Source organism: Anolis sagrei, chromosome 5, assembly GCF_037176765.1.
Source record: "Anolis sagrei isolate rAnoSag1 chromosome 5, rAnoSag1.mat, whole genome shotgun sequence".
Taxonomy (NCBI): Eukaryota; Metazoa; Chordata; class Lepidosauria; order Squamata; family Dactyloidae; genus Anolis; species Anolis sagrei.
Window position 1 is genome coordinate 16,362,770 of NC_090025.1, and position 14,052 is coordinate 16,376,821.

Below are 14,052 nucleotides of genomic sequence, written 5' to 3' on the forward strand. Positions count from 1 at the left end.
GTCAGTTGGCTTTCTTTGGCCTCAGTGCCATTATCACAAAGCAATATGAATGTGTTGCCATGTTCATGGTGACATATTTCGTTGTCTAGTATGATTTACAAGTAATGCAAAGGATCAAGGCTAAAGATGGAGCTAAGTAAGAAAAAACATTTCTAAGATCAGTTATCAACGGCCATGAAAGAAATGTTCATTTCACTCCTGGAAACAAGATGGGTGGACATTTCTCACAGCTTTGAAATCAAATGCAATATGTGCATATAAGGACTTTGCCTCAAACGTACTTGGGAATACAGACATCGGTGGCTCCAGTTGCTACCTTTACCGAGTATCAGCGTATCATGCAGCCCATTGCAAAGACTGTGTATTGTACCAGACCTGTGCTTCTTTGGTGGCACACAAAAAGCACAGAAAGCTTTTCATCCAAATGGATACCAGAACACACACACACTCGGGGGCCTGTTCTCACTGTGAATTACTACTTGCAAACTCAGCCAACACCCTGTTTACACAGATAAGCAAATCCGCAGTCTGCCGAGCTTCCTCCAGTACGAGCAGCAGCTGTGGAACACTGTGAATAATAGTTGACTGGAAAGCACATGCTGCAGACACAGCGAAAACAGTTCTCCTTCTGTATGGGGCAAGCAGCTTTTCTTCTGAAGACTTTAAAGCTGTGACATCTGTTTCTCAGCTAGCCACTGTCTCCCTACAGTCTTGCTTTTGAGATGCAAAAGAGATGTTTTGAGATGTAGGAGACTGGTTATTCGTTTCCCACATATGCTCAGAACTTCTGTGTGTATGTGTAGTATCTGTAGTAGCAAATCCTAATCTATTAAATTAAGATGTGCTAATTTGCATTTGCTAATTCAGAACTGCCAGTGTATTTTAGACTAAGTATGGGACAGAATGTTTCCCTCAATTGTTAAAAGCTCACAGTAGAGAGAAGGAAACCAAAGAGAACAAATATAAAGAATATTGGTTAATATGCATCAATGTCTGTCTTAAATCTGGCTTCACTGAGTATTATTATATCAGGGTTCAGTAGATATTTTAAATACTGTAAGAGCAATATCAGTAAATTTAAAGTGTGGTGACTCTGAAATGCTAACTCAACACTGGAATATTAGAAATGCTCTTTTGGTTAACAGTTAAAAGCTAAAATTCAGAAGATTTAACAAAACCTGTGAGAATTAATATAGATTCACCTACTTGATCATCAGTTTTATTAACTTGGTGTGGATGCATCAATCATTCTGCAGGAAGGTATAAGTGCACACACACACAAACTCCAAACATGAACACTTTCAAAACTGATCATATCAGACATCTTTTCAGCCAGCGTTTCTCAACCTGGGGATTGGGTATCAAAGGGGTCCCCCAAGACCATCAGAAAACACAGTATTTTCTGTTGTTCATGGGGGTTCTGTGTCGGAAGTTTGGCCCAATTCTACCATTAGTGGGGTTCAAGGGGCTCTTTGATTGTAGGTGAGCTATAAATCCCAGCAACTACAACTCCCAAATGCCAAGGTCTATTATTTATTTATTTATTTATTTGCTTTATTTCTATACCGCATTTTTCAGCCCTTAACAGGTGACTCAATGCGGTTTACATGGTACAATTATCAAACAGTGTCAGTGCAAAACTGTTTCCCCAAACTCCACCAGTGTTCACATTTGAGCATATTGAGCATTTGTGCCAAGTTGGGTCCAGATACATCATTGTTTGAGTCCATAGTTATCTCTGGATATAGGTGAACTACAACTCCAAAACTCATGTTCAATGCCCACCAAGCCCTTCCAGTATTTTCTGTTGGTCATGGGAGTTCTGTGTGCCAAGTTTAGTTCAATTTTATCATTGGTGGAGTTCAGAATGCTCTTTGATTGTAGGTTAACTATAAGTCCCAGCAACTACAACTCCCAAATGACAAAATCAATCCCCCCTCAACCCCACCAGTATTCAAATTTGGGCGTATCGGGTATTTGTGCTAAATTTGGCCCAGTGAATAAAAATACATCCTGCATATCAGATATTTACATTACGATTCATAACGGTAGGAAAATTACAGTTATGAAGTAGCAACAAAAATAATTTTATGGTTGAGGGTCACCACAACATGAGGAACTGTATTAAGGGGTCGCAGCATTAGGAAGGTTGAGAACCACCAATGTAATGGAACTTAAGTGTCTATGATTTTGGTATCCATGGGGAAGGGGGCTGTCCAGGAATTACCCTAGCAGATACGAGGCCCAGTTATATTTTGAAACAATATTCTTCCATTCACATAAAATAGTAAAACATAAGATAACAATGTAGACAGCTTTCATCTCTGTTCTCAATAGGAGTAGCAGGGTTTTTTTTGGGGGGGGGGGGATTGAATTTTTTCCATTGTAGATCTGCTGAGGACACCTGTTTTATAGATGTGGAAAGAAAGTCACTTTCCCTCACTACTATAGCTGAGTTGATTCTTTTGCTAGGTGTAACCTGATCTACAGGTGGCAAATTAGGCCAAACAGTATTGAAGAACAATAAATGGGCCGTCATTAAGAATTTATTTTAACTTTTAATGTATTTTAAGCCTCTCCTTTTGAATCAGGTGGTTGCTTTAGGCCCTTGGGGCACCACCTGTGAAAATGCCCTTGTTTTGTTCTGTTTTCTTTTTTCTTTTTGGAGCTTCCTTGGTGAGTTAATAATTAACTCCTAAATATCGGCTGCCTTTGGCTTTCTAGTCATTTACCTTTCATTTGGCATCCCTTCAAACATTTTCTGCTGAAGGCAGAGTGGCCAGAGCTTCAATGTCTCCCAAAGCAGCCCTCCTTCCTCCCTATCCATTTTCTCCTGGCCCACTTTCAGATCTTGCAAGGGTTAGTAGAGAAGTTGCTAAAATGTTGATATCAGCCATTGCATTAAAAATGTTTGTGTTAATGGCAGTCACAAATTTCAAGGTGCTGTGTCCTTAACACCTACTTCTTTATTATTTTTATTATTAAAATATTGGATTACTGTAATGCACTTTATGTGGGACTGCCTTTGAAGATGGCCGAGAAACTGCAATTGGTCCAAAGGTCTGCAGCCAGTCTACTAACCGAAGACAGCTATAGAGAGCACACGATGCCCCTACTAAAGCAGCTCCATTGGCTGCCAATAAGTTTCAGGTCTCAATTCAAAGTGCTAGCTATCACCTATAAAGCCCTAAACAGCCTGTCTTCATGACTGCATCCCCCTATGAACCGACGTGGTCTCTAAGATCTGCCAGGGAGGCCCTGCTCTCAGTCCCACCACTGTCACAAGCATGGTTGGTGGAAATGAGGGAGAGGTCCTTCTCAGTGGTGGTCCCACGGCTTTGGAACTCCTTCCCCAGGGAAGTTAGACAGGCCCCCACACTGCCCTCTTCTCATAGGGACTTGAAGACATGGCTCTTCAATCAAGCCTTTGAGAATATTTAGCCCCTAATTGTCCTATGTAGTATTCGCACATCCTGCACTTTATCCAATGCTTTCTCTCCATTACTGCAGCTGGCACTTATTTTATTCCAATGTTTACAGCCTGGACATGGTGCCAGTAATTTATCACCATGGTTAGAGGATCACAGCTTGATTATGAATCGATGTTTTTATGTATGCACTAGCCATCCCCTGCCACGCGTCTGTGTGGGAGGTTTAGCCCAATTCTATCGTTGGTGGGGTTTAGAATGCTCTGTGATTGTAAGTGAACTATAAATTCCAGCAACTACAACTCCCAGATCTCAAGATTCTATTTCCCCCGAACTCCACCAGTGTTCACATTTGGGCATATTGAGCCTTCATGTAGAGTTTGGTCCGGATCTATCATTGTTTGAGTCCACAGTGATCTTTGGATGTAGGTGAACTGCAATTCCAAAACCAAAGGACACTGCCCGCCAAACCCAGTATTTTCTGTTGGCCATGGGAGAACTGTGTGCCAAGTTTGGTTCAATTCCATCGTTAGTGGGGTTCAGAATGCTCTTTGATTGTAGGTGAACTATAAATCCCAGCAACTACAACTCCCAAGTGACAAAATCATTTTTTTTGATTGAAGGACATACATTGGGTTGTTATGTGTATGCTGTCTAAATTTGGTGTCAATTCGTCCAGTGTTTTTTTAGTTCTGTTAATCCCACAAACGAACATTACATTTTTATTTATACAGATGTGTTTTATTTTGTTGTATTTTATTTTGTGTTCACTTTTATGTTTGTTTTTAGGCACTTTGTGCTGTCCACAAGCTGCCCCGAGTCCCTTTGGGGTTATGGTGGTGGGATATAAGAATAAAGTTGTTGTTGTTGTTGTTAAAATATTTTCAAAATGCAGGAAAAATGCTGTTATCTAGACATAAAGCTCCCCATATTTACATTTCAAAATGTTAAGTAAAGGTTATTAACTTTATATATTGTTAAAATCTTAATACATTGACTTTGATGTTAAGAGCCAAAAATATATTGTTATGCCCTCACTAACCCAATATGTAATGTGTTATAAAGTTGCACATTACTTCCAGTTCATTTGAAGAGGAAAAGAAGTTGTTTGTCATTATATGTGGACCAGCATGTTGTATGATGCAGTGGTTTGAGTGCTGGACTTAAGACTCTGAAAAGCAGGGATGGCTTTAGGCAAATCATAATTTCTCACCCTCAGAAGAAAAACAATGCAACCCCCAAACAAATCTTGTCAAGGAAACACTATGATACGCAATTGTGACAATGTTACAAATTACTTACATCTAACCAATATTTTTTCTAAAGACTGACAACCACTGCTCTTCACACTATTAGAAAGAAATACAATATTTAGGTTCTAAGAACAAATGTTAAGCTTGAGATTAAACCAGAGGGACGGAAGCAAGATGCATAACACAAGAGCTACAATAAGTTTTAAATTGTTTAGGTTTTTGGCTTGAATTTACATGGCCTTTTATATGTAGGTCTATAAGTCTATAAACAGTTTCTCCTTCTTATTTTTAAATTTATACAGTTTATCAAGAAGAAAAAAGTAATGAGTTTGAACATTCATCTTGTAAATTTGGAAAGGTGGGGTTTCAGTTTGAAAAAAGAATATTAATGGTTCTGGACAGGCAGGTATACGTAAGACCATGGTATGCATTTTTCTTTGTTGCACTTGACGACTTTTAAATGCCATCTTCAATATTATTCCGGAAACCAGGGTGGGTCTTTATATGACTCCGCATTTATTTATTTATTTTAAACATTTATATCATGCCCTTCTCACCTCGAAGGGGACTCAGGGCAGAGCACCGCATATATATGGCAAGCATTTCATGCTGGGACATAAAATAACTATAAATATACACAAAAATTAAAATCAGTTACATCTACTTTAGAATCAGTTGTTTAAAACCATCTCAAAACACCATGCCGACTCTGGAGTGGGTTTCCTGTTATTGCCTTATTGCACTGCCCCAAAGGCTTGGTTCTCCAGCCAGGTTTTTACCATCTTTCTGAAGGAACAGGAGGGAGGAGGCTGATCTAATCTTGCCAGGGAGGGAGTTCCATAGCCGGGGGCAATCACTGAGAAGGCCCTCTCTCCAGAGGCGGCCCTAGGTAATTTTCAACAGTAAGCAAACAGTATTTTGGTGCCCCCCCCCAACCAATTACTGATACATATTTTCTGTTCATCGTGGGAGTTCTGTGTGCCATATTTGGTTCAATTCCATCATTGGTGGAGTTCAGAATGCTCTTTGATTATAGGTGAACTATACATCCCAATAACTACAACTTGCATATGTCAAGGCCTATTTTCCACAATAGCACCTCAAGAGCGCCCCTGGGCAAAATCAACTACACTGCAAATGCTTACTTTGCGTAATGGGTTGATCCGCCGCTGCCTCTCTCTTGTCCCCACCAAACATGCCAGGAGCCCCCGGTGTGCCAGCAGGACTGAAGACCGGCAGGTCGCAGGTTCAAATCCAGGGAGAGGCGGATAAGCTCCCTCTATCAAGCTCCAGCTCCTCATGCGGGGACATGAGAGAAGCCTCCCACAAGGATGATAAAACATCAGAAATCATCCGGGCGTCCCCTGGGCAATGTCCTTGCAGAAAGCCAATTCTCTCACACCAGAAGCAACTTGCAGTTTCTCAGGTCGCTCCAGACACGACAAACCCCCCCCCCCCAAACATGCCTGTGATGGTGGCGGGATTGAGAGCAGGGCCTCCCCAGAAGATCTGAAGTTTCATGTAGCTCTGTATATAGCCATCTGCAGATCTTGTCAATGTAAGGATTCCAGAGATGTTGTGTAATAGTTTGTACAGTGCTGGGTTTTCAGTTCTGCAAATGTAACTTATTGAACCACGTTCCTCAAATGTTTGCATATTTAAATTATCTTAACATTTTCCATTTAAAGAGTTTGGCTACTGCTTTAAATCAGTGAAATACAAAATGCCCCATTGTCGTTATTAATTAGCATTACTTCATTTCAATTTTTCAGTATAGTTAAGTCTTCCATATAACAACAACACTGTAAACTATCCGCCATTATGAGTGCTGAACATGCATGAGCATCCATTGTATAATCTAATCTGAAAAAGATTGTGTGTTTCTGAACACAAAACTTGGAAATATACACAAAAGGGATGAACAAGCACCTCTCATTGCTACCTATCTCTTTTCTAACCTTAATAGCAAAAAACTTTTCTGTGGATCTTCAAAAGTATCGGAATGCCCATAGACTCATACATGTTTCTCAGACATGATGAAACACATTCATGTTTCCACTTTCATAAGTGAGTTACATGTAACACACAGTTTGCATAAGATTATACATAATATAACTATGGATATAAATCCTTGCTTAATATGTGGAACAGAAAAAAAATCTCCTCGCTCCCTCAAAAAATACCATGAGAGTTTAGCACAGTGTCTGTATTTGTGAAGTCAATCCTTATCCATATTTTGCAAATTACTTTTATGTAAATTATGATTGCTGCTGGTTGTATATTTTTTTTAAGTGCAATGATTATTGACATCTTCCTTTCATCAACAGCCCTTTCCTTCTATGCTTGCTTTGTGTGAATGTGTGTGCATGCATGTATGCTTTGCTTAACTAAGTGTTGGGGGTTTTAGTACAGAAAAGGATTGTGTAAATTTCAGAAAAATTAATGTGGGAGGGAGGCTCTTCTCGTTTTACTCTAGCTAAAATACATATGTAATGTGTTACATAAAGTTCTAAATAGTCTAGGGCTACATCAAGACTGAATTGTATAAGTCACTGCACATGGAATTAATTCTTGTTTATGCTACACAGCTATTGCATTGAATGCCAGCATTATGAAATTAAACCAACACACCATTGTGCAACCAAATGCTCATGTGCATCCGTGCTCAGTGGCACTGCATATGCAGCTTATTATCCCCAAATTTGAAGTGAATGTGGACATTTGATGTCAGACAAAAAGGTTTAATCTAGGGGAGTATATGTGGAGCCACCTGGAACCATTCACACTACAGAATTATATAGTGCTGTTTTCCACTTTAGCTACCTTGGCTTTATCAAAATTGGTACATAGAATTCATAGCCAAATAATTCTAGTTCTCCACAAAACTTATAAAACTTAGGACTTCTATTGTAGGTAGTATCATGACAGTAAAAGTGGAATGATTGTGATGGAGGTCTTTAGTTTGAATGGGTTCTTGGTCACATTCAAGCCTGCTGAGGTGTTGTCTTTGGAGAGTAGTTTGGGCTGCCCGCGTCTTCTAATATGAAATGAGTAGGGCCTTGAGACTTCAGCTCTCAAATGTTCTTCCTCTATATACTTTCTATTCTGGTAATGTTTCTGAAAGAAACAGTAACAACCTTAAATATGCAGATGATATCACTCCGATGGCCGAAAGTGAACAGGAGCTGAGGAGCCTGATAACCAAGGTGAAAGTAGAAAGTGCAAAAGCTGGGTTGCAGTTAAACATAAAAAAAATCAAGATGGTGGCACCCAGACTGATTGATAACTGGCAAATACAGGGAGAAAACATGGAGGCAGTGACAGACTGTATTTCGAGGAGCGAAAATTAGTGCAGACACAGACTGCAGCCAGGAAATCAGAAGACGTTTACCTCTTGGGAGGAGAGTAATGACCAATCTCGATAAAGTACTTACAAGTAGAGACATCACACTGGCAACAAAGATCCACAAAGTCAAAACAATGTTATTCTGCATAGTAACCTATAGATGCAAAAGCTGGACCATAAAGAAGGTTAGTGAAGGAAGATAGATGTTTTTGAACTGTGATGCTGGAGGAAAATTCTGAGGGTGCCTTGGGCCGCGAGAAGATCAAACCAGTCGATACTCAAGGAAATAATGCCCCATCTGCTCACTAGAGGGAAGAATATTAGAAGCAAAGATGGAGTACTTTGGCCACATAATGAGAAGACAGGAAAGCTTTGAGAAGATAATGATACTGGAGAAAAAGGAAGAGGGACCGACCAAGGCAAGATGGATGGATAGTATCCCTGAAGTGACTGGCTTGACCTTGAAGGAGCTGGGGGTGGCCACGCTTGACAGGGAGATCTGGCGTGGGCTGGTCCATGAGGTCGCGAAGAGTCAGAAGTGACTGAACAAATAAACAAAAAAACATTTTTAGTGCCAGGTTCCTCTAATTTTTCCTAGGCTATCAATTAACCTTAAATGGCTTAATACCACCTGTGGTTTTACTGGTGTTCTTAATTGTTATTATATGCTGGCATTTTACTGTTGTTTTCCCGTGACTGAATTTTATGGTTTTAATTGATGTTATAAATCACCTTAGGGAAATTTATATTGAAAGGCAAGGCAGAAATGTGCTAATAAACAAATGCTGTGTGTGCAAAGTTTTGGGAGAGCAGGTTCAAGAGCGCAGGCAGACGGGTGCATACATTCTCTGGACTGTGGCAATTCTACGTCCTGATCATCCAAAAATGGCTTTACAGACACACCTTTAAGAACGTCCAGTGATACCCACACTGACTCTTTAACCCAGTGTTTCTCAACCTTCCTAATGCCACGGTCCCTTAATACAGTTAATCATGTTGTATAACCATAACAGTTTGTTATTGTTATGAATCGTAATGTAAATATCCGATATGCAGGATGTATTTTCATTCACTGGATCAAATTTGGCACAAATACCCAATATGCCCACATTTGAATACTGATGGGATTGGGGGGTGGGGGGGGGGGGGGAGGGACTGATTTTGTCATTTGGGAGTTGTAGTTGCTGGGATTTATAGTTCACCTACAATCAAAGAGCATTCTGAACTCCACCAATGATGGAATTGAACCAAACTTGGCACACAGAACTCCCATGACCAACAGAAAATACTGGAAGGGTTTGGTGGGCATTGAACTTGAATTTTGAAGTTGTAGTTCCCCTACATCCAGAGAGCACTACGGACTCAAACCATGATGGATCAGAACCAAACTTGACAGGACTACTCAATATGCCCGAATGTGAACAATGGTGGAGGTTGGGGGAAAACAGATCTTGACATTTGGGAGCTGTAGTTGCTGGGATTTATAGTTCACCTATAATCAAAGAGCATTCTGAACCCCACCAATGATAGAATTGGGCCAAACTTCCCACACAAAACCCCCATGACCCACAGAAAATACTGTGTTTTCGATGGTCTTTAGTGATCCCTCTGACACCCCCTTGTGACCCCCCCCCCAGGAGTCCTGACTCCCAGGTTGAAAAACAATTTGCCCAGGTCCTTTTTGAAATCTTGGCCTTACTCCTGACACGAAGAATAAGTTTTACTGTATATGTGTTGTGTTGATAATTTTGTGCTTATGTTTTCTGCTTACTTTGTATGTTCTTGTGTTTTTACGATTTAGAAACTGCCCTGAGTCTCCTCGGGGAGATAGAGCGGTCTATAAATAAAGTTGTTTATTATTATTATTATTATTATTATTATTATTATTATTATTATTTATAAACACTGTTTAATAATTACTATGAAAAAGCATTATCTACCATTGATCGTTTAAGGGGGAAAATGTTTAAAAGACAGCATGTAAACCTGTCTTCTCTGAGGCAGAAAGGTGTGGTACAACTGAGAAGCCATATAACATCTATTTAAAAATTCCATCCAACGTATTTGTAAGTTTTATGAATGAAAGCTTTATAAGTGCTTTTAAATTAATTTCTGAAGGGAAAAAGAACAATGAAAATGATTGCTGACAGGTGATATCCCTTCAAAAGCAAAATGGGAGCTTTTATTTCTTTATCACAAGGTGTGTATGTGTTTTTTACCCATTTCAGATATTTTTGAGTGTTTGAAGTTCTTCTAAACAGACACTGACAGACACCCAGGCTGCTTCCCTGTAGAGTTGTGTAGATATATTGTTTTTTCACATGGCAGGTCTGTGTGAAAACACCTACTTTAGGAAATTAATTTTTATCATCAGATTAGAGTTGAAAGATTTGCTTTTGGTGTACGTTGAATGTTAAGACTCAGTACACTTGGCCAACTTTTAAAACATTGGAACATCTTGTGTAATTTAAGACGTTTACTTGTTACTTTTGCCTTAAAAAAGAGACCAGGAGCCAATTACTCTTATGCTTATGACAAGTCACCTGCCTTTTATCTCCTGTAATGCGTTGCATCTTACAGTTCTTACAATCTCAAGACTAGGAAGAGGCTTTTACTCTTGTATTGTAACTCACTTTTTTCTCATTTGATCCTGAATGTGCAGTAGTTGAAGTTAAAGAGATACTACAGAATTTTGGCACAGATGCATCCTGTATCTTTGTTTAGTACAGGCATGGGCAAACTTTGGCCCTCCAGGTACTTTAGACTTCAACTCTCACAATTCCTAACAGCCTCAGGCCCCTTTCATTTCCACCTCAGCCACTTAAGCCTTAGGAATGGACCTGAGGCTGTTAGGAATTGTGGGAATTGAAGTCCAAAATGCCTTAAGCAGCTGAGCGGGGAAAAGGAAAGGGTCTGGAGCTGTTAGGAATTGTGGGAGTTGAAGTCCAAAACACCTAGAGGGCCGAAGTTTGGCCATGTCTGGTTTAGTAAAACTCTTCTGAGATTTTCAGATTTGCATTACTGGTTGAGCATCCTTTATTTGAAATCCAAAATATTCCAAAATCCAGAATTACGAGGGTTGAATGAAAAGTAATGCCTCCACCTTTGTTACTTGGGTTTGGATGGGAATATTTTAATAAATCAAATGCAGAAATAATACTTAGAATGTGCTCTTTAACTACCACTATTCACTTTTCCACATAATCACCAGACAATTGGATAGATTTCTGCCAACAATGAACAAGTTTTCTGAAGCTGTCACAGATGAAGTCGACACTCTGTTTCCGCAACCCATCGTGCACAGGTCTTCTGATAGCCAAGCAAAGCAATAATGTGACCCACATGTTCTTGTGAAATGCTAATTATGCTGGAAATTTCTCTCTGAGTGATATGACAATCATCTTGAATCTGTCAACCTTTTGCTTGTGAAACTCGGTGGTTGTTGTCACAGGATGTCCAACTCTTTGTTTGTCATGCAAGTCAGTTGTTCCCACCTCAACATCTTTAAACTTACTCGCCCAATGACGCACAGTACTCACATCAACACAATCACCATAAACAGCTTGCATTCTCTGATGAATCTCCTTTGGGGTGACACTTCTGCTCTCAAGAATTCAATGACTCCACATTGCTTAAGTCACACTGACTGACCATCTGCACAGGGTTCCATACTTCACACTTTAACAACACAACCATTAAATGCTAAGGCTTCCCACCAAAATGGAACTATAGAGGAGAGTCTACTGAACAAGCCAGTACCTGCAGCATACCAGTACCAGTTGAGGAGTTATGAAGGTGGAAGCATTACTTTTCATTCAACCTTCGTATCTACATGGGTGGATAAGATAGTGACACCTTTGCTTTCTGATGGTTCAGGATACATAAACTTTGTTTCCTGCACAAAATTACTTAAAATGTGTGTAGAAGCAGTATGGGAAACAAGAAAGAACTCTTGTCAGCTTGAGGCAAGTGTGAATGTTGCAATCAAGTGTGAATATTTGCTAATCAAGCTGGCCAGTTGCAACATTCACACTTGCCTCAAGTGATCAAGAATTCTTTCTCCCACCCTGGACATTATCCCACAGACATATAAAACCCACTTGCCTAGTTTCCAACAAACCTCACAACCTCTGTGGATGCCTGCCATAGATGTGGGTGAAACATCAGGAGAGAATGCTTCTGGAACATGGCCATACAACCCAGAAAACACACAGCAGCCCAGTTGGGAGATAATCAAAATGTGTGTATTTGTGATCAAAAAGTTAAAATAAATGAAGAAGATAATTAATTGTTTCTATATAAAATATACAATGTTAGTGAGAGCGGTCCACAAGTCATAAATCAGAAGCTGAAGAAATATAGGTCTTAACAGACTAACAAAAAGTCTGAAACTAGACATGTTTTGACAGTGGTCTTCCTCAGCTGCAAACAAAACACTATATTTACTGTATAACACTATATAATATTTTCCTCAATTATTTCCTTCAGAGTGAGCCTGATGTATTAATTTTTTTATTTAAAAAAACCCCACATAAATATATTTATGTTAAAATACATGCAGAAAATCAATTTGAAAACAGTACTTATCTATCACATCAGTATAAAATTCTTAGAAGGTGAAAGCGAATATGGTTCATGGCTCAAAACTATATGCTAATGCTCAGAGGTTCTGTTGACATAGAGAGCATTTTGCCATGACCTACATGTCTCATTTGTCATAAGTTACCATCAAGGCTAGAATCGAGTTTTATATTTAGGGTCAATGGACCCTCAAAGCTGGCAAAGACCTTCCAAAGAAAGCATGATTGCAGTGCAAACATCAATAAAATTGGAGTATACAATGTCACCCACAAGTGAGTTAGGAGAGTTATGCAATAGAGAGTATTCTTCTGTGTCTTCTGTGCGTCTCCAGAGCACTGTAGATCACTGGAAAAGGAATATGGTGCCCTTATAGTCTTCCTATAGTTTTGGTTAGATCTCTTATTTCTTCTGTCGACAGGGAGCACTCTCTAGAACACTTCCAGCATTATCATTTGACATCCATCAAATTTGGCTGACCATGATACAATAGATTGTACCATTGAGCTGCTGACACTACAAGAGACAGATTGAAATCTTATTATTACTTCAAAAGCAAATCATATAAGACCAAAAAGCAATAAAGTGTTCAGTGTATTGTCGAAGGCTTTCATGGCTGGAATCACTGGGTTGTTGTAGGTTTTTTGGGCTATATGGCCATGTTCTAGAAGCATTCTCTCCTGACGTTTCACCTGCATCTATGGCAAGCAGGAGGAGGACCTCACAACCTTCAGGATGCTTACCATAGATCAGTGGTTCTCAACCTGGGGTCCCCAGATGTTTTTGGCCTTCAACTCCCAGAAATCCTAACCGCTGATAAACTGGCTGAGATTTCTGGGAGTTGTAGGCCAAAAACATCTGGGGACCCCAGGTTGAGAACCACTGCCATAGATGCAGACAAAATGTCAGAAGAGAATGCTTCTAGAACATGGCTATATAGCCCAAAAAACCTACAACAACCCAATAAAGTGCTTCTTGTTTGGACAAATTATTTCAATCATAATCTTTCTGCTTTCTTTTTAGTCAATAATCTTTATTCGGGATCGCAATGCCATGTTCTAGAAGCATTCTCTCCTGAAGTTTCGCCTGCATTTATGGGAAGCTGGAGGACCTCACAACCTCTAGGATGCTTGCCATAGATGCAGGCAAAACGTCAGGAGAGAATGCTTCTAGAACATGGCCATATATCCCGGAAAACCTACAACAACCCAATAAAGTGTTTCTTGTTTGGACAAATTATTTCAATCATAATCTTTCTGCTTTCTTTTTTAGTCAATAATCTTTATTCGGGATCGCAATGCCCGTGGTCAAGAGGTATCTGCATACATTGACTATGCACACCGGCTGAAAGTGGATGAATTTGAGGTTTACTTCAGTGGGAAGAAGAGGCTTTTCCCCAGGCGCACTGATATGAGGTTACAGCTCATTTTCCTTCAATGTATAAAAT

At 39.6% G+C, this 14,052-nt stretch overlaps 1 protein-coding gene across 1 annotated transcript in view; it reads left to right on the plus strand.

Moving 5' to 3' along the window:
- CFAP299 (cilia and flagella associated protein 299) overlaps positions 1–14,052 on the plus strand; it is a 317,908-nt gene that overhangs the window by 228,730 nt on the left and 75,126 nt on the right. Inside the window, exon 4 of the mRNA XM_060776228.2 lies at positions 13,878–14,020. Within this exon, the coding sequence (XP_060632211.1) occupies positions 13,878–14,020 (143 nt within the window). The remainder of the gene's footprint in view (positions 1–13,877; positions 14,021–14,052) is intronic.